We start from the raw sequence: 24343 nt of genomic DNA, 5'->3' as shown, positions 1-24343 counted from the left end.
CGCAAAAACAGGCTGGACAGACGAGACAGCACAACAAGGCTTGGACAGACGAGACACACAAACGGGCCTTGGACGACGGACAGACAACAAACCACTTGGCAGACGCGACAGCACAAACAGGCTTGGCCAGACGCACAGCACAACGGCCTTGGGCCAGACTAGACATTTGACAAGGATTTACACTGCCAGTTTGTTTCTCTTTCTGTCTCCGTAGATGGCTGTCTTTACAGAGCCTTCAGAAGTATTCACACCCCTGGACTTATTCCACATTGTTGTACAGCCTGAATAAAAAATGTATTCTTTCTCACCATCACAACAAAATCAAATAAATATAAACTATAATGATGAAAATAACATATTGATTGTTAGAACATGTCTCATTTCAATAAGCAGATACTTTGTAGAAAAGCTGCAGTTACTGGCTGTTTGCTGGTAAGTCTGTAAGAGATTTCCACACATAGAGTTGTAACATTTGCTCGAGTTTATTGATTTGTTTAAAAATATTCTTGCAAGGGCTTGTCAAATATGTTGTGATGAAGGGCCTTGGGACAGACGAGACAGCACAAACAGGCCTTGGGCCAGACGCGACAGCACAAACAGGCCTTGGGCCAGACGCGACAGCACAAACGGGCCTTGGGCCAGACTAGACATTTGACAAAGGATTTACACTGCCAGTTTGTTTCTCTTTCTGTCTCCTGTAGATGGCTGTCTTTACAGAGCCTTCAGAAAGTATTCACACCCCTTGACTTATTCCACATTTTGTTGTTACAGCCTGAATAAAAAATGTATTCTTTTTCTCACCCATCAACAAACAATAACTCATAATGATGAAATGAAAACATGTATTGAAAATGAATTACAGAAATGTCTCATTTCAATTCACACCCCTGAGCCAATACTTTGTAGAAAAAGCTGCAGTTACTGCTGTTTTGCTGGTAAGTCTGTAAGAGCTTTCCACACATAGATTGTACATTTGCTCATTTATTGTTTTTAAAAATTCTTCAAGCTCTGTCAAATATGTTGTTGATTAATGCTAGACAACAATTTTCAGGTCTTGCCATAGATTTTCAACTAGATTTAAGTCCAAACTGTAACTCGGCCACTCAGAAACATTCACTTTCTTCTTGGTAAGTAACTCCAGTGTAGATTTGGCCTTGTGGTTTAAATTATTGTCTTGCTGAATGGTGAATTAATCTCCCAGTGTCAGGTAGAAAGCAGACTGAACCAGGTCTTCCTCTAGGATTGTTCCTGTGCTTAGCTCCATTCAGTTTATTTTTTATCCTGAAAAACTCCCCACTCCTTAACGATTACAAGCATACCCATAACAAGATGCAGCCACCACTATGCTTTAAAATATGGAGAGTGCGGCTCAGTAATGTGTTGTATTGGATTTACCCCAAACATAACACTTTGTATTCGGGACAAAAAAGGTAATTGCTTTGCCACATTTTTTGCAGTATTACTTTAGTGCCTTGTTTCAAACAGAATGCATGTTTTGGAATATTTTTATTCTGTACAGGCTTCCTGCTTTTCACTCTGTCAAGTAGGTTAGTATTGTGGAGTAACTACAATGTTGTTGATCCATCCTCAGTTTTCTCCTATCACAGCCATTAAACTCTGTACCTGATTTAAAGTCACCATTGGCCTCATGGTAAAATCCCTGAGCGGTTTCCTTCCTCTCCGGCAATTGAGTTAGAACGCCTGTATATTCATATTGACTGGGTGTATTGATACACCATCCAAAGTGTAATTTAATAATAGTGTTCAGTATTCCGGCTGTGACACAAATGTGGATTAAGTCCATGGATGCTTTCTGTAGGCACTGTAATGTGTTTTGTGTCTGTCTCTAGATGACTGACCCGGTGACNAATGTGTTTTGTGTCTGTCTCTAGATGACTGACCCGGTGACCCTCAACGTGGGTGGCTGTCTGACCACGTCCCAGGCCACCCTGCAGCGCTACCCTGACTCCATGCTAGGGGTCCATGTTCCACGGAGACTTCCCCACCTCACGCAACGCTCAGGTACTTTGTCACAGTTTTGTAGGTATACAGTGCATTTGGAAAATGTTCCACATTTTTGTTACGTTACAGCCTTATTCTAAAATGGATGAAATCGTTTTTCCCCCTGCATTAATCTACACACAATACCCCATAATGACAAAGCAAAAACTGTTTTAGTTTTTTAGAAAATTGTGCAAATGTATAAAAAATAAATAACTGATATCACATTTGGATAAGTTTTCAGACCCTTTACTCAGTACTTTGTTGAAGCACCTTTGGCAGCGATTACAGCCTCAAGTCTTCTTGGGTATGACGCTACAAGCTTGGCACACCTGTATTTGGGGAGTTTCTCTCATTCTTCTCTGCAGATCCTCTCAAGCTCTGTCAGGTTGGATGGGGAGCGTCGCTGGACAGCAATTTTCAGGTCTCTCCAGAGATGTTAGATCGGGTTTAAGTTCGGACTCTGGCTGGGCCACTCATGGACATTCAGAGACTTGTCCCGAAGCCACTCCTGCGTTGTCTTGGCTGTGTGCTTAGGGTCGTTGACCTGTTGAAAGGTGAACTTTCTCCTCAGTCTTAACCTGCTCCAGAGTGCTTTTCATCAAGGATCTCTCTGTACTTTGTTCCGTGTATCTTTCCCACGATCCTGACTAGTCTCCCAGAACCTGCCGCTGAAAAAACCTCCCCACAGCATGATTGATGAGGGGGGAAAAGGATTTAATCCATTTTATAATAAGGCTGTAACGTAACAAAATGTGGAAAAAGTCAAGGGGTCTGAATACTTTCTGAATGCACTGTACACACCTGTATGTCTGCATGATATGGGAATATGACAGTCTTTGATTTGACAGGGACACTAACTACTTTGATAGAGATGGGCCCCTCTTCCGCTACGTCCTCAACTAGTCCTCCTGGACTAGTAACCAGCAGGTAGCCTAGGGGTTAGAGTGTTGGACCAGTAACCAGCAGGTAGCCTAGGGGTTGGAGTGTTGGGCTAGTAACCAGCAGGTAGCCTAGGGGTTAGAGCGGTGGGCTAGTAACCAGCAGATAGCCTAGGGGTTAGAGTGTTGGACCAGTAACCAGCAGGTAGCCTAGGGGCTGGAGTGTTGGGCTAGTAACCAGCAGGTAGCCTAGGGGTTAGAGCGGTGGGCAGTAACCAGCAGGTAGCCTAGTGGTTAGAGCGTTGGACTAGTAACCAGCAGGTAGCCTAGTGGTTAGAGCGGTGGGCTAGTAACCAGCAGGTAGCCTAGTGGTTAGAGCGGTTGGACTAGTAACCAGCAGGTAGCTAGTGGTTAGTGGTTGGACCAGTAACCAGCAGGTAGCCTAGTGGTTAGAGCGGTGGCTAGTAACCAGCAGGTAGCCTAGTGGTTAGAGTGTTGGACAGTAACCAGCAGGTAGCCTAGTGGTTAGAGCGGTGACGCAGTAACCAGCAGGTAGCCTAGTGGTTAGAGTGGTGGGACTAGTAACCAGCAGGTAGCCTAGTGGTTAGAGCGGTTGGCTAGTACACAGCAGGTAGCCTAGTGGTTAGAGTGTTGGACCAGTAACCAGCAGGTAGCCTAGTGGTTAGAGCGGTGGGCTAGTAACCAGCAGGTAGCCTAGTGGTTAGAGTGTTGGACCAGTAACCAGCAGGTAGCCTAGTGGTTAGAGCGTGGCTAGTAACCAGCAGGTAGCCTAGTGGTTAGAGTGTGGACCAGTAACCAGCAGGTAGCCTAGGGTTGAGCGGTTGGCTAGTAACCAGCAGGTAGCCTAGTGGTTAGAGCGGTGGGCTAGTAACCAGCAGGTAGCCTAGGGGTGAGCAGGTGGGCTAGTAACCAGCAGGTAGCCTAGTGGTTAGAGTGTTGACAGTAACCAGCAGGTAGCCTAGTGGTTAGAGTGGGGCTAGTAACCAGCAGGTAGCCTAGTGGGTTAGAGCGTGGACAGTAACCAGCAGGTAGCCTAGGGGTTAGAGTGGTGGGCTAGTAACCAGCAGGTAGCCTAGTGGTTAGAGCGTGGGCAGTACAAGCAGGTAGCCTAGGGTTAGATGTTGGACAGTAACCAGCAGTAGCCTAGTGTTAGAGTGTTGACCAGTAACCAGCAGGTAGCCTAGTGGTTAGAGTGTTGGCCAGTAACCAGCAGTAGCCTAGTGGTTAGACGGTTGGGCTAGTAACCAGCAGGTAGCCTAGTGGTTAGAGCGTTATAGTAACCAGCAGGTAGCCTAGGGTTGGAGCGGTGGGCCAGTAACCAGCAGGTAGCCTAGTGGTTAGTGTTGACCAGTAACCAGCAGGTAGCCTAGTGGTTAGAGTTGGCCAGTAACAGCAGGTTAGCCTAGTGGTTGAGCGGTGGTCTAGTAACCAGCAGGTAGCCTAGTGGTTAGAGTGGTGGACCAGTAACCAGCAGGTAGCCTAGGGGTTGGAGCGGTGGGCTAGTAACCAGCAGGTAGCCTATGGGTTAGAGTGTTGGACCAGTAACCAGCAGGTAGCCTAGTGGTTAGAGTGTTGGACCAGTAACCAGCAGGTAGCCTATGGGTTAGAGTGTTGGACCAGTAACCAGCAGGTAGCCTAGTGGTTAGAGCGGTGGGCTAGTAACCAGCAGGTAGCCTAGGGGTTAGAGCGGTGGGTTGCCGGTTCAAATCTGAGCCAGCAGGGGATTATCCTCTTAGTGTGTTTCTCGTGGGTGTTAAGATAAAATAAATAAACATTTCAGTGTCTTTGTCTTGACATTTTAAAGTAATATCCTTCTTCTTCTTCAGAGGCATACTTCTACCAGATCGAGCCGTTGATGCAGTCTCTCACCGACACTAAACCCCTCTACCCCCTGGACACATTTTGAGGAGGTGCTGGAGCTCTCGTCAACCAGGAAGCTCTCGTCAACCAGGAAGCTCTCGTCAACCAGGAAGCTGTCCATGTACTCCAACCTTGTTGCCGTCATCATCACCCAGCTCACCATCACCACCAAAGTCCACTCGCTACTGGAGAGGGTGTCTTAACAGCTTCACCAAGTGGATCAAACACATGATTGATTCCAGTGACTTCCAGGTGTCCTTCACCTTTTGGTCCGTGTGACTATCACCAGGAGGTGTCTCTGAGAGTGCACCTGTTGGACTATATCACCAAACAGGGCTTCAGGAACACCAGGGTCCACCAGATGAGTGAGAGGGCCAACGAGAACACAGTGGAACACCACTGGACTTTCTGCCCTGCTGGCTCGCAAGGTCGACGACTGACCAGGATGATTTGGGGTTAATTTATTGCTGAGTGGAAATCAACTCCTAGTACTTACTATCAGCCTGGTCATAATCAACCCTGGTTGTAACCCTGGCTGTAAACCTGGTCATAATCACCCCTGGCTGTAACCCTGGTCATAATCACCCCTGGCTGTAACCCTGGTCATAATCACCCCTGGCTGTAAACCTGGTCATAATCACCCCTGGTTGTAAACCTGGTCATAATCACCCCTGGTTGTAACCCTGGTCATAATCACCCCTGGTTTAACCCTGGTCATAAACCACCCCTGGTTGTAACCCTGTCATAATCACCCCTGGTTGTAAACCCTGGTCATAATCACCCCTGGTTGTAAACCCTGTCCATAATCACCCCTGGCTATAACCCTGGTACATAATCACCCTGGCTGTAACCCTGGTCATAATCATCCCCTGGCTGTAAGCCTGGTCAAATTCAACCTTGGCTGTAACCCTGGTCATAATCAACTTGGCTGTTAACCCTGGTCATAATCACCCCTGGTTGTAACCCTGTCATAATCACCCCTGGTTGAATGTTTAACCTGTGTCCGTCATAATCACCCTGGCTGTAACCCTGGTCATAATACCCGCTTAACCTGGTCATATCACCCTGCTTAACCCACCCCATGTCATAATCACCCTGGTCATATCACCCTGGGCATAATCACCCCTGGTCATAATCAATCTGGTCATAATCAACCCTGGTCATAATCACCCCTGGTCATAATCACCCTGGTCATAATCAACCTGGCTGTAACCCTGGTCATAATCACCCCTGGTCATAATCACCCTGTTCATAATCAACCCTGGCTGAACCCTGTCATAATCACCCCATGGTCATAATCACCCTGTCATAATCAACCTGCTGTAACCTTGTCATAATCACCCTGACTGTAACCCTGTCATAATCACCCTGGCCGTAGCCCTGGTCATAATCACCCTGCTGTAACCCTGGTCATAATCAACCCTGTCATAATCACCCTGGCTGTAACCCTGGTCATAATCAACCCTGTCATAATCACCCGGCTTTAACCATGTTCATAATCACCCTGTTCTAACCCTAGTCATAATCACCCTTCTAATCACCCTGGCTGTAACCCTGTCATAATCACCTGGTTCTAACCCTGGTCATAATCAACCCTGTCATAATCAACCCTGGTCATAATCACCCTGGCTGTAACCCTGGTCATAATCACCCTTGTTCTAACCCTAGTCATAATCACCCTGTTTAAAACCTGTCATAATCACCCTGGATGTAACCCTGGTCATAATCAACCCTGTCATAATCACCCTGGCTGTAACCCTGGTCATAATCACCCTGGTTCTGACCCTGTCATAATCACCCTGGCTGTAACCTGAATGTTATTATTCATGTTGCTGTTGAGGTTTTGATCGTGGAAGTTTGCCGTATTACTTTGGGTTTGACTTGATTCAACATCAGTTTCTGTGTTATTGATTTGAAGACGGTCCTCGAAGGGCAGGTGAAATTATGAATGATGGGGTACACGGCACCTGGAAATGATGGTACAAACAGCACGCTGTGAAATGATGGGGTACAAACAGCACGTTGTGAAATGATGGGGTACAAACAGCACGCTGTGAAATGATGGGGTACAAACAACACGCTGTGAAATGATGGGGTACAAACAGGACGTTGTGAAATCTTCCACCCTCCTTTTATTTAACTAAACAATGTTTTCAAAGTTTTGGTCGGTTTTAAATCCAAGACGCATTATAGCGTAGGTCACTACACACCCTTTTTAAAGGCATATTCACCGACGTTCACTGAACGCTTTCAACGCTCCGCATGGCTGCTCAAATGCAAATTGCTTTTTAAAAGTGCGTTGCGCTATAACGCGCCTTGGATTGAGTCCACGATTTGGTACCTGCCTTTATAAATTGAAGTTGATCACTTAAGAAATACTGTGTTGCGTTTACACCCCCCTTTACCCTCAGAACAGCCTCAATTTGTCGGGTCATGGACTCTACAAGGTGTGGAGCGTTCCACAGGGATGCTGGCCCATGTTGCCTCCAATGCTTCCCACAGTTGTGTCAAGTTGACTGGATGTCCTTTGGGTGGAGGACCATTCTTGAAACTTGAGCATGAAAAACCAGGCAGCATTGCCGTTTTTGACACAAACCGGTGCGTCTGGCCAGGGCTGTGGCAGTCATGATATTCTGTCAGCTGGTTATTGTCAAGCAAAAGACTGCCGGTTTCACGGTAATTGACATAAACATGTTGATTTTCTCCAGGCCTCCATTCAAGCTGATGCACGTTTGGATCATCTACATTTAAAAGGATAATAAATCACCTGATTAAACACCATCACAATAAACTCATTTATTTTAGGTCTAAAGAAACACTATATGAAGAAAATGTATTTCAGAAGAACAGAATATGAGTTGGCCTACTATGTTATCTGGCTATGCTCCATGCTATTATGCTTGTTCATTTAGCAGACAAGATACGTTTCTAAATCCTGTACCATTATTTTATATTGTAAGTGTTTTACATGATCAACTGTTTGTGCAATTGGTATGCTGACAGCAGGAATGTCCACCAGAGCTGTTGCCAGAGAATTGAATGTTAATTTCTTTGCCATAAGCTGCCTCCATCGTTTTAGAGAAGTTGGCAGTACGTCCAACCGGCCTTACAACCGCGGACCAGCCCAGGACCTCCACATCTGGCTTCTTCACATGCAGGATCGTCTGAGACCAGCCACCCAGACAGCTGAAACAATTTCTGCCTGTAATAAAGCCCTTTCGTGGGGAAAAACTAATTCTGATTGACTGGGCCTTGTTCCCAAGTGGGTAGACCTATGCCCTCCCAGGCCAACCCATGGCTGCACCCCTGCCCAGTCATGTGAAATCCATAGATCAGGGCCTACATTTTTTATTTCAGTTGACTGATTTCCTGATATGAACTGTAAATCAGTCAAATTGTTTCGTGCATATTTTTGTTCAGTATATTACTGAACATCTTTCTGCCCACCCACTTAGCATATCCAATGAACCGTATCCAATGTACTGACGTTAGAAGCGAGAGAAGATAAGGAAATAGGTTTTTAATTAGCTAGAGAACATCGAATTAACTTCTTCAAAACTATTGAAGGTTACTATAAGCCTAGTTATCACGTTTCACAATGGATTTATTCATTACACTAAGGTAAGAAGTGTTTTTAATTCTGGTGCGGCTCTACACACTCAAGCTTGTTAGCTAGCTAGTGTAAGGGACGTCACACTGTTGCTTAGCAACTTCCTCCGGATTCGGCCCAAACTTAGCCGCCGGTGCCTCACGAATTCGCTGGCGCAAGTGGGGACATTTCAGGCTGAGGAGTAAGTAAGTGCTACGGTCACTACTCCGATGTACTCAACAGTGCCCCCCAGCTGTAGATCCAGGTCACTGCGCCACTGTGAAGGACTTCAAATCAAACGTTATTAGTCACGTGCAACCTTACCGTGAAATGCTGACTTACAAGCCCTTAACCAAAAATGCAGTTCAAGAAATATATTGAAGAAAATATTTACCAAATAACGTAAAGCAAAAAATGTATATCAAATAAAGTAACACAAGAAAATTGCATAATAATAATGAGGCTATATGCAGGGGGTATCGGTACCGAGCCAATGTGCGGCGGTACAGGTTAGTCGAGGTCATTTGTAAAGTGACTGCATAGAGAATATACAGTGAGTAGCAGTGGTTGGTGGGTGGGGGGGGGGGGGGGGTGTGTAAATGTAAATAGTCCAGGTGGCCATTTGATTAATTGTTCAGAGGTCTTATGGCTTCGGGGTAGAAGCTGTTAATAAGGAGCCTTTTGTTCCTAGACTTGGTGCTCCGGTACCGTGCGGTAGCAGAGAGAACGTTCTATGATTCGGGTGACTGGAGTCTGACCATTTTTTGGGTCTTCCTCTGACACCGCCTAGTATAGAGGTCCTGGATGTCAGGAAGCTTGGACCCAGTGATGTACTTGCTCAGCATCTGACGCACTACCCTGTGTATCGCCTTACAGTCAGATGCCGAGCTATTGCCATACCAGGCGGTGATGCAACCACTGCTTGCTTAGCAAGTACCACTTTCTCCCAATTTGGCCCAGACCTGGCACAATCCTGGGACCTCTGCTTTGCTAGCACACATGACTGCCCTTCTGAAACGTCTAACCAGTTGGTGTATTTCGAAAAGCTAGCTATACACTGGCGCAAGTGGGGACATTTCAGGCTGAGGTGTAAGTTTCACACATCCCCATGTGCAACACTAGCTCAAAGGATATTGAACGTTCCATCATAGAAGCCTCTCCTCCTAGGTATAATTCTGTGGACCTAATTCAGATAATGCTTGTAATAAAATGCTTAGCGCTTCAAGCCTGCTCCTCAACCCTCTCTCGCTCTCTACCCACCTGTAAAATTTCTGTCACATCTTGCACCATTAGCTACACTTCTCTGTCCATCATGCATGTAAACAACTAGCTTGCCTGCTCCATCCGCACTGATTGGTGAAGTCATATAATGAATTAATAAGGTAAAAATGGGTTGATTTCACAGGTTAAGAAAGGAACAATATAAACCGTTACTTTTTGGGGGGTTAGATCCGGTTCATGACTTTATTTTGCTGGTCAGAAACACTGGAACAGAACAAACAAATAGTGGTTCTGTTCAAAACGAAACGATTGGGTAATAATTTCGGTTCCAACCCCTGCGCTGCCCATGTTGTCACAGACGCTATAGTGGCACAGATACAAAGATTAGTCCTCTATCTATCTCTATGGACTGTTGTGCACTCGCGTATCTGCCGTCTCATTGGCTAGAATAGTCCCACCTGATCTCGCCTCCTCCCGCCTGCCTTACATCTTTGTGTGTTGCCATTGTTAGAGTGGTCACTCGAATGTCTTGTCAATATAATAGACAATCTTTGACCGAACTAAAAAAGCGGACTTTTACGGAGCGGGTGAACGTTCACAAAACGCCCCTTCTTCCTTATATGGGTGTTCATTCCACCCTGTTTCCTTTTTTCTATTATCCCCGCCTCTTTTCACTGAGTCAATTCGCACCATTGCAGCCATTTTAATCTAGACTTCAGTTGCCACTGGACCGAATGATGCTTGCTTAAAACCGTTGAAAGGTAAGGTTTTATTTAGATTAGAATGTTTGCGTCTCTTGGTCGCTGTCATGTTTCATCTAATGACATTTCCCTCCAATTCTGTGCTCCAATTTAGCGTTGAACGCAGAGAAAACGTAAGGAAACACAAAATCGCATAGCAAACTGTGTTGCTTGATATCTGAGAGGGAAGTGTGTGGTGACGTTATTCTACTAGTGACCCGGCTGTCGCTAGCTAGTTTTGTCTGAAGTCCAATTTACGTCGTATTATGAGATTTAATTTTAAAATACATTTGATTTTCTTTGTTTGTAGGTTATTGTAAACCCCTTTCTGTTCTTACTAAGTTTATTTGGTCATATTTACATTTAATATAAAACTAGATCGTTTTGGGATGGCAGTTACTAAAGGTTTTCATATCCACTCGTGGGGGGGGGATTTGTTCCTCCATACCACAAGGGGCGCTACCACCAGTGTTGGGGTTGCAATGTGTAATGCAAAACTAAACAAAGTACATACAAAAAGTTACATTTCGCTACGCAAAATGGCAATAATCCAGTGTAGTTGTTTAGCAAAAATACAGAAATGTGAGCGACCTCTCAATTTGTAATTCGCACAGAATTACGAAAGATCACCAATTTGCGTAGATTGTGTTCTTGCGTATGGTATAAATAACACTTTAGGACTACTTTCAATCGAAAGTAACTTGTTATATCACTGAAAAATGATCAATATTTAGATCTCACTGTTCAACTGTTGTGGAGATGAGCTACAACTGCATCACCATAGAGGCTAAATGTGTAGTTTGTGTTTCGTAGTCTCTGTTTAGCACTCGTGTGCTCACATTACAGCCTACTACCTTTGTAACAAGGCATCGCCTAGATCTCTACGGAACAGCATGTGAAACAGTTGGTTGGCAGCCTATTCAGCACAGTGAAGATTTTCCCTCCCTTGATTGAATATTGCGTAGTCAAGATACTTTTTGAAGACCATGTTATTGACCAAAGTGATACGGTAGCTAGTAAAAAATAGTTTAGGAGTGGCTGCTAACTGTTAATAAATATAGATAACTAGCCTAATTTTGGATTGTCATTTGAGAATGTCTGTTTTCATATAGTCATGAAAATGTAGTTCTCTCTCATTTTACGCCTTTTTATAGTAAAACTAGACTGAAGGCCAATTATTAACTGAGAAGGGAATTTACCATAACACATTTTCACTGCACTTGACATTCGGGCTGTCAGGTAAATTTATATTTGTATACCCAATGATTATTGATGAAGACCATCATTAAAATAACCCAAAAAATAAATGTATATTTTTAAATTATCTTCAAGTCCACAAACTTGACCCAAAAGCAGCATATAAAAGTAAGCCTGGTCAACATCAGGAGAGATGGGAGGAGGAAGAAGTACAGTTTTAGTATTTTTTGTTGTGGAACAAACAGCTGATTGAAGGCTTGGCATTTTTGTATTTTTTTTAATATAAAATCGTAATAACTTTGTTGCTCCTTATTTCAGCTTGTTGTACTGACTCTTCGGTTGCCTAGGCAAAGCTCCCCCTCCCTGCAGCACATGCAATCAGGAGCAGAGGTGAGGAGAATTAGTCTTTAAAATATATATATATATATATATACAAATGTTTAGTCTGTTTTGCTATTGGAATGATTATAATGGGGGCCGTGGTCATTTGGATAACCAATGAAGTCAACAAAAATTCCAAGACCGTCACAGCCCCACTTTGCGTTATATCATATTTTACTACACCGAGTATACAGTGCCTTGAGAAAGTATTCATCCCCCTTGGCATGTTTCCTATTTTGTTGCCTTACAACTTGGAATTAAAATAGATTTTTGGGGGGTTTATCATTTGATTTACACAACATGCCTATCACTTTGAAGATGCACAGTATTTTTTTTGTGTGTGAAACAAACAAGAAATAAGACACAAAAACAGAACTTGAGTGTGCATAACTATTCACCCCACCCCAAAGTCAATACTTTGTCGAGCCACCTTTTGCAGCAATTACAGTTGCAAGTCTTTTGGGGTATGTCTCTATAAGCTTGGCACTTCTAGGCACTGGGATTTTTGCCCATTCTTCAAGGCAAAACTGCCGCAGCTCCTTCAAGTCGGATGGGTTCCGCTGATGTACAGCAATTTTTAAGTCATACCACAGATTCTCAATTGGATTGAGGTCTGGGCTTTGACTAGGCCATTCCAAGACAGTTAAATGTTTCCCCTTAAACCACTCAAGTGTTGCTTTAGCAGTAAGCTTAGGGTCATTGTCTTGCTGGAAGGTGAACCTCTGTCCCAGTCTCAAATCTCTGGAAGACTGACAGGTTTCCCTCAAGAATTTCCCTGTATTTAGCTCCATCCATCATTCCTTCAATTCTGACCAGTTTCCCAGTCCCTGCCTATGAAAAACATCCCCACAACATGATGCTGCCACCACCATGCTTCACTGTTGGGATGGTGTTCTCGGCATAATGAGAGGAGTTGGGTTTGTGCCAGACATAGTGTTTTCCTTGATGGCCAAAAAGCTACATTTTAGTCTCATCTGACCAGAGTACCTTCTTCCATATGTTTGGGGAGATTCCCACATGCCTTTTGGCGAACACCAAAACACGTTTGCTTATTTTTTTCTTTAATCAATGGCTTTTTTCTGGCCACTCTTCCGTAAAGCCCAGCTCTGTGGCGTGTACAGCTTAAAGTGGTCCTATGGACAGATACTCCAATCTCTGCTGTGGAGCTTTGCAGCTCCTTCAGGGTTATCTTTGGTCTCTTTGTTGCCTCTTTGATTAATGCCCTCCTTGCCTGGTCCTTGAGTTTTGGTGGGCGGCCCTCTTTTGGCAGGTTTGTTGTGGTGCCATATTCTTTCCATTTTTTTAAATAATGGGTTTAATGGTGCTCTGTGGGATGTTCAAAGTTTCAGATATTTTTTTATAACCCAACCCTGATCTGTAATTCTCCACAACTTTGTCCCTGACCTGTTTGGAGAGCTCCTTGGTCTTCATGGTGCTGCTTGCTTGGTGGTGTTGCAGACCCTGGGGCCTTTCAGAACAGGTGTGTGTATATTTACTGATATCATGTGACACTTAGATTGCACACAGGTGGACTTTAACTAATTATGTGATTTCTGAAGGTAATTGGTTGCACCAGATCTTATTTAGGGGCTTCATAGCAAAAGGGAGTGAATACATATGCATGCACCATTTTTCCATTTGTAATTTTTTGGAATTGTTTGAAACAAGTTTTTTCATTTCACCAATTTGGACTATTTTATGTATATCCATTACATGAAATCCAAATAAAAATCTATTTAAATTACAGGTTATAATGCAACAAAAATAGGAAAAATGCCAAGGGGGATGAATACTTTTGCAAGGCACTGTACCAAACATTAGGAACACCTTGAGTTGCCCCCCCCCCCCCTTTTGCCCTCAGAACAGCCTTAATTCGTCAGGGCATGGACTCGACAAAGGTGTCAAAAGTGTTCGACAGGGATGTTAGCCATGTTTGACTCCAATGCTTCACACAGTTGCTGGGAGGCGGCGTAATGATATAAAATCATTAGCCAACTGAAAACAGTCCTTTTACCAGATGAACTAATGACAGGAGCAGTTGATTGTTTTTAAAGAGAGTCCAACATGTTAGTTTAAAACACTTTCTGAATGGCTGTATAAAACAGACACCCCCCCCCGCCGCCCCTCCCAAGAGCAAATATTTATCCTTGTTGTTCTTACTGAGCTCGACGGGCCGACACTTGAGTTAGGGCTGGGTAGGGATTGTTTTCTCATCATTAACTAGGGGGGGATCACTGAATTTAACACTAACATTTAGGTTTAGCAGTATCCAGATTGTTCATACCTTTTTTTTTTATACTGACCTCGTGCCGTACTGAGGTATTTGTAATACCGGCACTGAACACAAGGGGTGAATTTTCTAACCCCATGACATGTAAAATCCCATAGAGAATGCTAACAATAGCTAACAAACACATTGCAAACATTCTTATACAGTCTGACCGAGACTATTTGCAGAACAGACATCCCAGCTCAAAGTTATACAAAGTAACTAAAAAAAATGATACACAGTTTGCTGCATAAATATTAGACAGCAAGACTCTGGATCCCAGGAGGGATTTTCTCTACTTTTAACCTTTCATTGCTACCCATCCCGGATCCGGAGCATCCTCATCAAAAAGTGACTATAGCATAGCCTAGCTAACGCGACAGGGATAATCATATAATATAATTTTCATGAAATCACAAGTCCAATACAGCAAATGAAAGATAAACATCTTGTGAATCCAGCCATCATTTCCGATTTTTAAAATGTTTACAGCGAAACACTATGTATTTCTATTAGCTAACCACAATAGCAAAAGACTCAACCGCATATTTTCACCATTTTCTACCGCATAGTAGCTATCACAAAACCGACCAAATAGAGATATAATTAGTCACTAACCAAGAAACAACTTCATCAGATGACAGTCTTATAACATGTTATACAATAAATTTATGTTTTGTTCGAAAATGTGCATATTTAGGTATAAATCATAGTTTTACATTGCAGCTACATCAAAAATATCACCAAAGCAGCCAGAATAATTACAGAGAGCAACGTGAAATACCTAAATACTCATCATAAAACATTTATGAAAAATACATGGTGTACAGCAAATGAAAGATAAACATCTTGTGAATCCAGCCAATATTTCTGATTTTTTTTTAAAGTGTTTTACAGCGAAAACACAATATAGCATTATATTAGCTTACCACAGTAGCTAAACACACAAATGCATTTATTAGCAGCAAAAGGTAGCGATCGCAAAAATATATAAAATTATCACTAACCTTGACCAACTTCATCAGATGACAGTCTTATAACATCAGGTTATACAATACACTTATGTTTTGTTTGAAAATTTGCTATTTAGAGCTGCAAACCGTGGTTATACATTGTGAATATGTAGCATCGATTCACCAAATTGTCCGGAGCTATTTGGACACTCACCTAATCTGACCAAAGAACTCATCATAAACTTTCCAAAAAATACATGTTGGACAGCAAAGAAAGATACACTAGTTCTTAATGCAAACCGCCGTGTTAGATTTTTTTAAATAACTTTACCAAACAAACAGCTTACGTTATAGCGAGACAGCGCCCGCAAAAAGGGCGGGATAATAGGACTCAACATGTTCCACAGAAATACGAAATAACATCATAAATTGTTATTTTGCTGAGCTTCCATCAGAATCTTGTACAAGGAGTCCTAGGTCCAGAATAAATCGTTGTTTGGTTTTAGAATGTTCCTCTCCTGTCGAATTCGCTCCACAAGGCTAGCCAATGCTGATGACGTTCCCAATTTCTCTCGATGCAGAGAACGGAAAACTCCAAAAGTCCCATTAAATGTTGAATAAACTGATGAAACTCGGTTGAAAAACCTACTTTATGATGTTTTCTAATATGTATCAAATAAAAACAAAGCCGGAGATATTAGCCGTGTATACCGAACGCTTATCATAAGACAATATGGAGGAGCTTCCCGCGCCTAGGTAGAGAAAGAAATTCTGGACACGTCATTCCAAGAGCTCTTGTTCGACCTCAGATCAAGCTAGACACCCCATTCCACCTTCCACTGCCTGTTGACATCTAGTGGAAGGCGTATGCAGTGCATGCATATCCATAAATATAAGGCAATTCAATAGGCAGGCCCTGGAACAGAGCATCGGTTTCAGATTTTTCACTTCCTGTCTGGAAGTTTGCTGCAAAATGAGTTCTGTTTTACTCACAGATATAATTCAAACAGTTTTAGAAACTTGAAAGTGTTTTCTATCCAATAGTAATAATAATATGCATATTGTACGATCTAGAATAGAGTACGAGGCAGTTTAATTTGGGCACGACTTTTTCCAAAATGGAAACAGCGCCCCCATATTGACGAAGTTAAATAGTTTATTCCATTATCTACACACAATACCCCATAATGACAAAGTAAAAACAGGTTTGTAGAAATGTTTGCTAATTTCAACAACAAAAAATATCACATTTGCATAAGTATTCAGACCCTTTAATCAGTACTTTGTTGAAGCACCTTTGGCAGCGATTACAGCCTCAAGTCTTCTTGGGTATGACACTACAAGCTTGGCACACCTGTATTTGGGGAGTTTCTCTCATTCTTCTCTGCAGATCCTCTCAAGCTCTGTCAGGTTGGATGGGGAGCGTCACTGCACAGCTATTTTCGGGTCTCTCCAGAGATGTTCGATCGGGTTCAAGTCCGGGGTCTGGCTGGGCCATTCTAGGACATTCAGAGTCTTGTCCCGAAGCCACTCCTGCGTTGTCTTGGCTGTGTGCTTAGGGTCGTTGTCCTGTTGGAAGGAGAACCTTCACCCCAGTCTGATGTCCTGAGCGCTCTGGAGCAGGTTTTCATCAAGGATCTCTCTGTGCTTTGCTCCGTTCATCTTACCCTCGATCCTGAGTAGACTCCCAGTCCCTGCCGCTGAAAACATCCCAACAGCATGATGCTGCAACCACCATGCCTCACCGTAGGGATGGTGCCAGGTTTCCTCCAGATGTGACGCTTGGACTTCAGGCCAAAGAGTTCAATCTTGGTTTCATCAGACCAGAGAATCTTGTTTCTCATGGTCTGAGAGTCTTTAGGTGCCTTTTGGCAAACTCCAAGCTGGCTGTCATGTGCCTTTTTTACTGAGGAATAGCTTTCGTCTGGTCACTCTACCATAAAGGCCTGATTGGTGGAGTGCTGCAGAGATGGTTGTCCTTCTGGAAGTTTCTCCCATCTCCACAAACCATCGGATTCTTGGTCACCTCCCTGACCAAGGACCTTCTCCTCCGGTTGCTCAGTTTGGCCGTGCAGCCAGCTCTAGGAAGAGTCTTGGTGTTTCCAAACTACTAACATTTAAGAATTATGGCGGTCACTGTTTACTTGGAGACCTTGAATGCTGCAGAAATGTTTTGGTACCCTTCCCCAGATCTGTGCCTCGACACAATCCTGTCTCGGGGGTCTACAGACAATTCTTTGACCTCATGGCTTTGTTTTTGCTTTGCTATCATTTTTTCTTCTTTTTTTTAAACAATTGTGGAAATTTCTTCAGCTGTTTTGGCTTGGTCATTAGGGGGTGTTGTGTGTGGATTGTATTTTAAAAAATCCTCAGCAATCATTTTTAGAACAAAATGTGGAAAAAGTCGAGGGGGTCTGAATACTTTCTGAAGGCACTGTATCTGTATTTATAGTACCAGTCAACATTTTGGACACCTACTCATTCAAGGGTTTTTCTTTATGAAGACATCAAAACTATGAAATAACACATATGGAATCATGTAGTAACAAAAAGTGTTAAACAAATAAAAATATATTTGAGGTTCTTCAAAGTAGCCACCCTTTGTCTTGTTGACAGCTTTGCACACTCTTGGCATTCTCTCAACCTGCTTCACCTGGAATGCTTTTCCAACAGTCTTGAAGGAGTTCCCACATATGCTGAGCACATGTTGGCTGCTTTTCCCTTCACTCTGCGATCCAACTCATCCCAAACCATCTCAATTGGGTTGAGGTCGGGTGTTTGTGGAGGCCAGGTCATCTGATGCAGCACTCCATCACTCTCCTTCTTGGTCTACAGCACTCCATCACTCTCAGTCTTGGTCATATAGCCCTTACACAGCTTGGAGGTGTGTTGGGTCATTGTCCTGTTGGAAAAATAAATGATAGTCCCACTCGCTCCAGAATGCTGTGGTAGTGATGCTTGTTAAGTGTGCCTTGAATTCTAATTAATTAACTGACAGTGTCACCAGCAAAGCACCATCACACCACCACCTCCATGCTTCATGGTGGGAACCACACATGCGGAGATCATCTGTTCACCTACTCTGCGTCTCACAAAGACATGGCCAAAAATCTCCAATTTTAGAATCATCACAAAGGACAGATTTCCACCGGTCTAATGTCCATTGCTCGTGTTTCTTGGCCCAAGCAAGTCTCTTCTTATTGGTGTCCTTTAGTAGGGGTTTCTTTGCAGCAATTCGACCATGAAGGCCTGATTCACGCAGTCTCCTCTGAACAGTTGATGTGTCTGTTACTTGCATTTATTTTGGCTGCAATTTCTGATGCTTGTAACTCTAATGAACTGATCCTCAATAGCAGAGGTAACTCTGGGTCTTCCTTTCCTGTGGCGGTCCTCATGAGAGCCAGTTTCATCATACCGCTTGATGGTTTTTGCGACTGCACTTGAAGAAACGTTCAAAGTTCTTGAAATGTTCCGGGTTGACTGACCTTCATGTCTTAAAGTAATGATGGACTGTTGTTTCTCTTTGCTTATTTGAGCTGTTCTTGCCATAATATGGACTTGATCTTTTACTAAATAGAGCTATCTTCTGTATACCACCCCTACCATGTCACAACACAACTGATTGGCTCAAACGCGTTAGCCTCTCTGGGGTAGGTGGGACGCAATCGTCCCACCTGCCCAATAGCCAGGGAAAATACAGAGCGCCATATTCAAATAAAATGATATAAAAATCAAACTTTCATTAAATCACATGTACGAAACCAAATTAAAGCTACACTCGTTGTGAATCCAGCCAACATGTCAGATTTCAAAAAGGCTTTTCGGCGAAAGCATAAGATGCTATTATCTGATGATGGCACAACAGTAAACAAAGAGTAGCATATTTCAACACTGCAGGCACGATACAAAACGCAGAAATAAAAATATAATTCATGCCTTACCTTTGACGAAATTCTTTTGTTGGCACTCCAATATGTCCCATAAACATCACAAATGGTCCTTTTGTTCGATTAATTCCGTCGATATATATCCAAAATGTCAATTTATTTGGCGCGTTTCATCCAGAAAAACACAGCTTCCAACTTGTGCAACATCACTACAAAATATATCAAAAGTTACATGTAAACTTTACCAAAACATTTCAAACTACTTTTGTAATACAACGTTAGGTATTTTTAAACGTTAATAATTGATCAATTTGAAGACGGGATGATCTGTGTTCAATACAAAAAGAAAACAAACTGACGCAACTTTTTTGGTAATGTGCCTCTCAAACAATTTACTTCAAGCGATCCTCCTTTACGATGGCCGTACTTCTTCATTACACAAAGGAATAACCTCAACCAATTTCCAAAGACTGGTGACATCCAGTGGAAGCGGTAGGAACTGCAAACAAGTCCCTTAGAAATCTGGTGTCCCAATAAACTCATTGAAAAGACAGTGACCTCAAAAAAATAAAAATTCTGAATGGTTTGTCCTCGGGGTTTTGCCTGCTACATAAGTTCTGTTATGCTCACAGACATGATTCAAACAGTTTTAGAAACTTCAGACTGTTTTCTATCCAAATATACTAATAATATGCATATGTTATATTCTGGGGATGAGTAGAAGGAAGTTGAAATTGGGCACGCTATTTATCCAAAAGTGTAAATGCTGCCCCCTACCCCGAAGAAGGAAAGAAATTCCACAAATTAAATTAACAAGGCACACCTGCCAAATTATATGCATTCCAGGTATCTGGTTGAGAGAATGTCAAGAGTGTGCAAAGCTGTCATTAAGGCAAAGTGTGGCTACTTTGAAGAATGTCAAATATAAAATATATATTGATTTAACAGGTCTGGAGTATTTTCCACTTGCCTGAAGATTATGATCACTTGCCTGTAAATGATTATGATTAGCTATTTACATGCAGAAATGCCATATACAATATTGCCTGCCTTTCACCTACATGTAGGGGAGGAACCAGAAAGAACAGTTCTGGATGCTTGGTATTTTGGTTGACTGTTGGGAAATAAAATCAGAGCAAGCTCAACCTGCCCAACTGCCATACATTGTCTGTCTTTCACTTACAATATGGGGGAACCAGAGAGACAAGCTTTAGGCTACTGTAAATCTTTGCAGTTTGGTTGTTTTCACCCCCCCCCCCCCCCCACCTCCATTTTTTTAAATATCACCTGCCAAATAGGGCAACCTCAGAGCAGGCTCAACTAGCATGACTGCTCAGTTTACTTTCCTCAGGCAATAAGGCAACCCTTTGTGTCAATCCCTGTTTGAAATGTTATATCAACTTGCTAATTGGTTACATTTTTGAGAATGTTAAGTACTCATTGGTAACTGAATACAAACCTTGAATCGAGTACTTGTGCCCATCCCTACTAGCTAAACAATTAAGTTATTTACGGCTAGTTAGCTATAGCACCTCCTCTTTGCAAGCAAACTGGAAAGCCGTCTCCGCTTATGTTTAGCCTACATTCCACTTTCCAAGTGTGACAATATAGCGCTTTCGTACATGTTTGTGCAGATATTCCCATTGCAAAAGAAGCAGCAATGTGACTAAGTGCTTGAAATCAGTCCCAACCCATAGAAGTGATCCCATTAGGTACCCTTTCCAGCCTACAGCAGAAATCATGCATTCGTTTTTAGGTTGTCTTCTTGATTTATTTATTGGACACTGCTACTCTCAATTCTCTCAACAGGGTGAAAAGAAAAGACAGACTTCGGGAGCTCTCAAACATTTTACCTCAAGGCAGATGTCATGAATTACACAGACCCGGTTGTGGAGAAGGCCGTCAACTCCTGGTCCAGAATCGCCTCGGCTGGACAGACTGTCCTTCTAGAGGCATTACAGATCCTCAACCCCATGTCAAAGGATCTCTCAGACACCGAGGAACTAGTAACCTTTCTCCAAGGGCTTAAAGAAGAAGGCCACAAGCCCACCGTGCTACGAAGCAAAGATGTTTATGGATATAGATCTTGTACAGCCAAAACACTATCAGAAGAGATGTACTGTACGGACATGGCTAGCAAGGGCTCAAGGACAGGCAAGAAGAGGGGAAGGAAGAAGAAGAAGAAGGAGTCTAACAAGTACGCATCGTGGACTACTAGTGCATCAGAATCTCACAAGGGATCGGTCTTTCCCAGACCTCCTGTTATGACTATTGATCCTCAATGTCTGAAACTAACAAACATTACAGGTTTGACGAGAAGACACACCGCGAGACTACAGATTCACTCTCAACTTCCAACACTTTCAGGGATACCGTTGCTGCCTTCGCAGAACATGGGTAGAACACCAAAAGCAGCGGCAATGGTCGGTCAAAGGTATCATCCCTCCTGTCCGGAATGGAACGGAGCCCTTATCGGAGACTCCGCCCCGGTGATGTATCAAAACGGCCGAGGAGTTTACAACTACGAGATTGACGTGTCAAACCACAGACGGTCCTGGAGGGACGACCAGTCTCTGTGGGCGATGAACGATCAGGAGGAGTGTCGTCTGGATGAGAACAGCCTGCGGTGGAAGGTGGTCAAAGTGGACGACTGCATCACGGTGGAGGAACTGAGGAGGAAGGCCCAGAGGATCCTGCAGGTGAACCTGTCCCCTGTGATACAGATACGTCCGCTATATGAACCTGTAGCGGAATACCAGCGTGATAGCTCCAGTGACTTCTTGGTTTAGCCTAGCTAGCCTAGCGTTCATTTTGCAACAAGGCTCGACTGTGGTCTGACTTTTACTGTTGACGCCAGAAGGGAACATCATGTCGGCATCGTCTGACCACAGTAAAGATTTTTTTTTTTTTTTTGTATTGTGCAGCGACGGGATGATGGCATGAATCTAACGTGTCAACAGGACTGAAGAAACTGACGTGTCACAGAAGTTACACACGGAGGTGCTTGAAAGACACTCCATAGACATTACAGTGCAGAATGGTGCTCAGTAGCTGTTTTTTTTTTTTTACCAGGTTCTGTTTTGTACCTTGAGTATGGACTGATAGATTTGGTAAACAGTGTCACTGTAGGATCACTTTTCTTGCAAGAACAAAAATAAAATGTTGACCCTATTTGGTCTAGCCTACACGACAGTTTGCAGATTTCGGTCACCTGAAATTAATGTGCAAGACTTATCTTGATTTAGCTCTTCCTGTTGTCACGGACTCATTTGATTTGCCATTTTTATCTACTTTTGTGTAGTCTAGACTGTTTTCATTGAGTTTAAACTTTGACGGCCTCAAATGTATTCTGTGTTTGCTGAATGTAAGCACTTGAATCGTAACAAATCCATTGCAGGACTAAGTTAAAATGGCCTTATTCTTTTTACCTAAAATAAATAGTATTTTTGTAGTGGCTTTTTTAAAAATCTAATTATTTTTTCTCTGGGTAAAGCATTTAATAGCATCAACAACCACCCTCTTCATCTTTGAAGTATTTTATTGAACCTGAATTGCAAGAACTATTCCAGACTTTTGAAAATGGCAACACGAACGGATATTAGTTTTAGATCGGACGCTAACTTTGCATCGGCGCTAACTGGGAACTAAAATCTGTCCATTTGTGAAGAAGTTGCCACAACGTGTTTTTGTGATCTATCTTTCATCATTGGTGTAGTTGAATGGTTTGGGATGCGCTGCTCCCATGACTTATTTTAAGTTTGACATTGAACATGTATCGTAGTGGCAACGTCAGTCGAGGGTAGCCTGCTTCACAGGGACTGTGTCACAAATGGCACCCAATTCCCTTTATAGGGCACTACTTTTGACCCTATTCCCTTTATAGGGCACTACTTTAGACCAGAGCCCTATTCCCTTTATAGGGCACTACTTTTGACTACCTGGGTCCCATAGGGTTCTGGTCAAATGTAATGCACTTAATAGCGAATAGGGTGTCTTTTGGGACACAGTCATTGTGGTTTAGCCTCTTAGTGCTTTGTTTTTATTGGCTGCGTCTTCATCCGGCCTCACTCAGGATTTAATTGGCGCCTCGTGTTGATATTTTCACCATCCCAGAAGTTGCAGGACAAAAGTACAGTCAAATTCAGGAGTGGGTTAAGTTTAAGTTTTTTCTTTTTGTTAGGTCAGGTTTAATGTTAAGGGAAAGTGAAGTGTTCAAATGTTTTGAATCATGTTGTGGCCCAGAAATCAGGGCCTTAAGTTGATCCTTTGTTGCCATATGTTGAAAATATTGTAAATGTTACTGAATGGTTGTGTTCAGGCCAGGGACCAAACAGTCATTGCGATTGCCAAAGGTTTTCTTAGAGATAATTACAGCAGATTACTATGGCTGTAAAATACGTTTTTTCTTTTCTTTTTTCAGCCAATCTTAATTTCAATGTACCGGTATAAAATGACTAAGTTAAGTTGCCATGTTATTTTGAACTAGGGTATGTATATATGCACAAAAGGTCATGGTTTTTTACAACACTTATTTGCAGCAAATACAATTTTCACGGGATCTTTAAAGCCTAATTTATACCTCGTGCAAGTATGCAACGCAAGAACGTAATTGTCTACTCAAAATGGCAATCCTGCAGAGTTTCGAGTTAAACATGTGCCGCTCTGCAATTTGTATGTACGCAGAATGGCCATTTTGCTTTAGATAATTGTTATTTGCGTTGCACTCGCGTCTTGTATAGATAAGTACTCTTGTCACATGACACAGGGCTACATTTTTTGCAGGTTCCATGTGTCTCCCAGATGTGTCTGATTTGTTGCAGTTTGCTGAACAAAACTGTACAGTGTGTGTGTTGGATTAAATTTTCAGAAATTGCTCAATAAAATGAATCTAAAAAAGGCATTTGAGGTTCCCAAAGGTGTGGCGCTTACTCTAACTTCTCCACGGGTTGGGGCGTCTACTTCTCCACGGGTCGGGGTGTCTACTTCTCCACGGGTGGGGGGCGTCTACTTCTCCACGGGTCGGGGGCGTCTACTTCTCCACGGGGGGGGGGCGTCTACTTCTCCACGGGGGGGGCGCTCTACTTCTCCACGGGGGGGGGGGTGGCGTCTACTTCTCCACGGGGGGGGGCGCTCTACTTCTCCACGGGGGGGGCGTCTACTTCTCCACGGGGGGGGTCTACTTCTCCACGGGGGGGGTCTACTTCTCCACGGGGGGTGGGGGCGTCTACTTCTCCACGGGGGGGTGGGGCGTCTACTTCTCCACGGGGGGTGGGCGTCTACTTCTCCACGGGGGGTGGGGGGCGTCTACTTCTCCACGGGGGGGTGGGGGGCGTCTACTTCTCC

General features: G+C 43.2%; 1 protein-coding gene, 2 long non-coding RNA genes and 1 pseudogene across 12 annotated transcripts in view; 3 read left to right on the top strand and 1 right to left on the bottom strand.

The window, feature by feature from the left end:
- The window catches only part of LOC139024721 (uncharacterized), a 26560-nt gene extending 24693 nt beyond the window's left edge, over nucleotides 1-1867 (top strand). For both annotated transcript variants that reach the window (XR_011476057.1, XR_011476056.1), the window contains exon 3: nucleotides 1851-1867. This is a non-coding gene — a long non-coding RNA (uncharacterized lncRNA). The remainder of the gene's footprint in view (nucleotides 1-1850) is intronic.
- Nucleotides 1868-1892: 25 nt separating this feature from the next.
- Nucleotides 1893-5457, top strand: LOC112072066 (BTB/POZ domain-containing protein KCTD6 pseudogene; annotated as a pseudogene).
- Nucleotides 5458-5695: 238 nt separating this feature from the next.
- On the bottom strand, nucleotides 5696-6551 carry LOC139024720 (uncharacterized). 7 transcript variants are annotated; one of them, XR_011476049.1, is made up of 6 exons: nucleotides 6509-6551; nucleotides 6358-6442; nucleotides 6158-6211; nucleotides 6091-6105; nucleotides 5858-5977; nucleotides 5696-5716 (listed from the first exon to the last, which is right to left on the bottom strand). It is a non-coding gene; the product is annotated as an uncharacterized lncRNA (long non-coding RNA). The 7 variants fall into 7 exon arrangements; XR_011476050.1 differs by lacking the exon at nucleotides 5696-5716 and adding an exon at nucleotides 5731-5743; XR_011476051.1 differs by lacking the exon at nucleotides 6091-6105 and having other exon boundaries at nucleotides 6117-6211.
- Nucleotides 6552-10091: 3540 nt separating this feature from the next.
- Nucleotides 10092-23898, top strand: LOC112072068 (uncharacterized). Of its 3 annotated transcripts, XM_070439633.1 has the most exons (4): nucleotides 10092-10334; nucleotides 11829-11900; nucleotides 13306-13371; nucleotides 20810-23898. In XM_070439633.1, the coding sequence occupies exon 4, from the start codon at nucleotides 20869-20871 to the stop codon at nucleotides 21787-21789; it is 921 nt and encodes a 306-aa protein (XP_070295734.1). In that variant the 5' UTR covers nucleotides 10092-10334; nucleotides 11829-11900; nucleotides 13306-13371; nucleotides 20810-20868; the 3' UTR covers nucleotides 21790-23898. The 3 variants fall into 3 exon arrangements, with proteins under 3 accessions (XP_070295734.1, XP_023995251.1, XP_023995253.1); XM_024139483.2 differs by lacking the exon at nucleotides 13306-13371 and having other exon boundaries at nucleotides 10093-10334; XM_024139485.2 differs by lacking the exons at nucleotides 11829-11900; nucleotides 13306-13371 and having other exon boundaries at nucleotides 10093-10334.
- The last annotated feature ends 445 nt before the right edge of the window (nucleotides 23899-24343 follow it).

Source organism: Salvelinus sp. IW2-2015, unplaced genomic scaffold (assembly GCF_002910315.2).
Source record: "Salvelinus sp. IW2-2015 unplaced genomic scaffold, ASM291031v2 Un_scaffold1814, whole genome shotgun sequence".
Classification (NCBI taxonomy): Eukaryota; Metazoa; Chordata; class Actinopteri; order Salmoniformes; family Salmonidae; genus Salvelinus; species Salvelinus sp. IW2-2015.
The sequence above is the reverse complement of the archived record's forward strand: the minus strand, read 5'-3'. Positions and strand labels throughout refer to the sequence as shown.

Coding starts and splice junctions, on each gene's coding strand:
- LOC112072068 (XM_070439633.1), top strand. CDS start 20,869: ATGAATTACACAGACCCGGTTGTGGAGAAGGCCGTCAACTCCTGGTCC.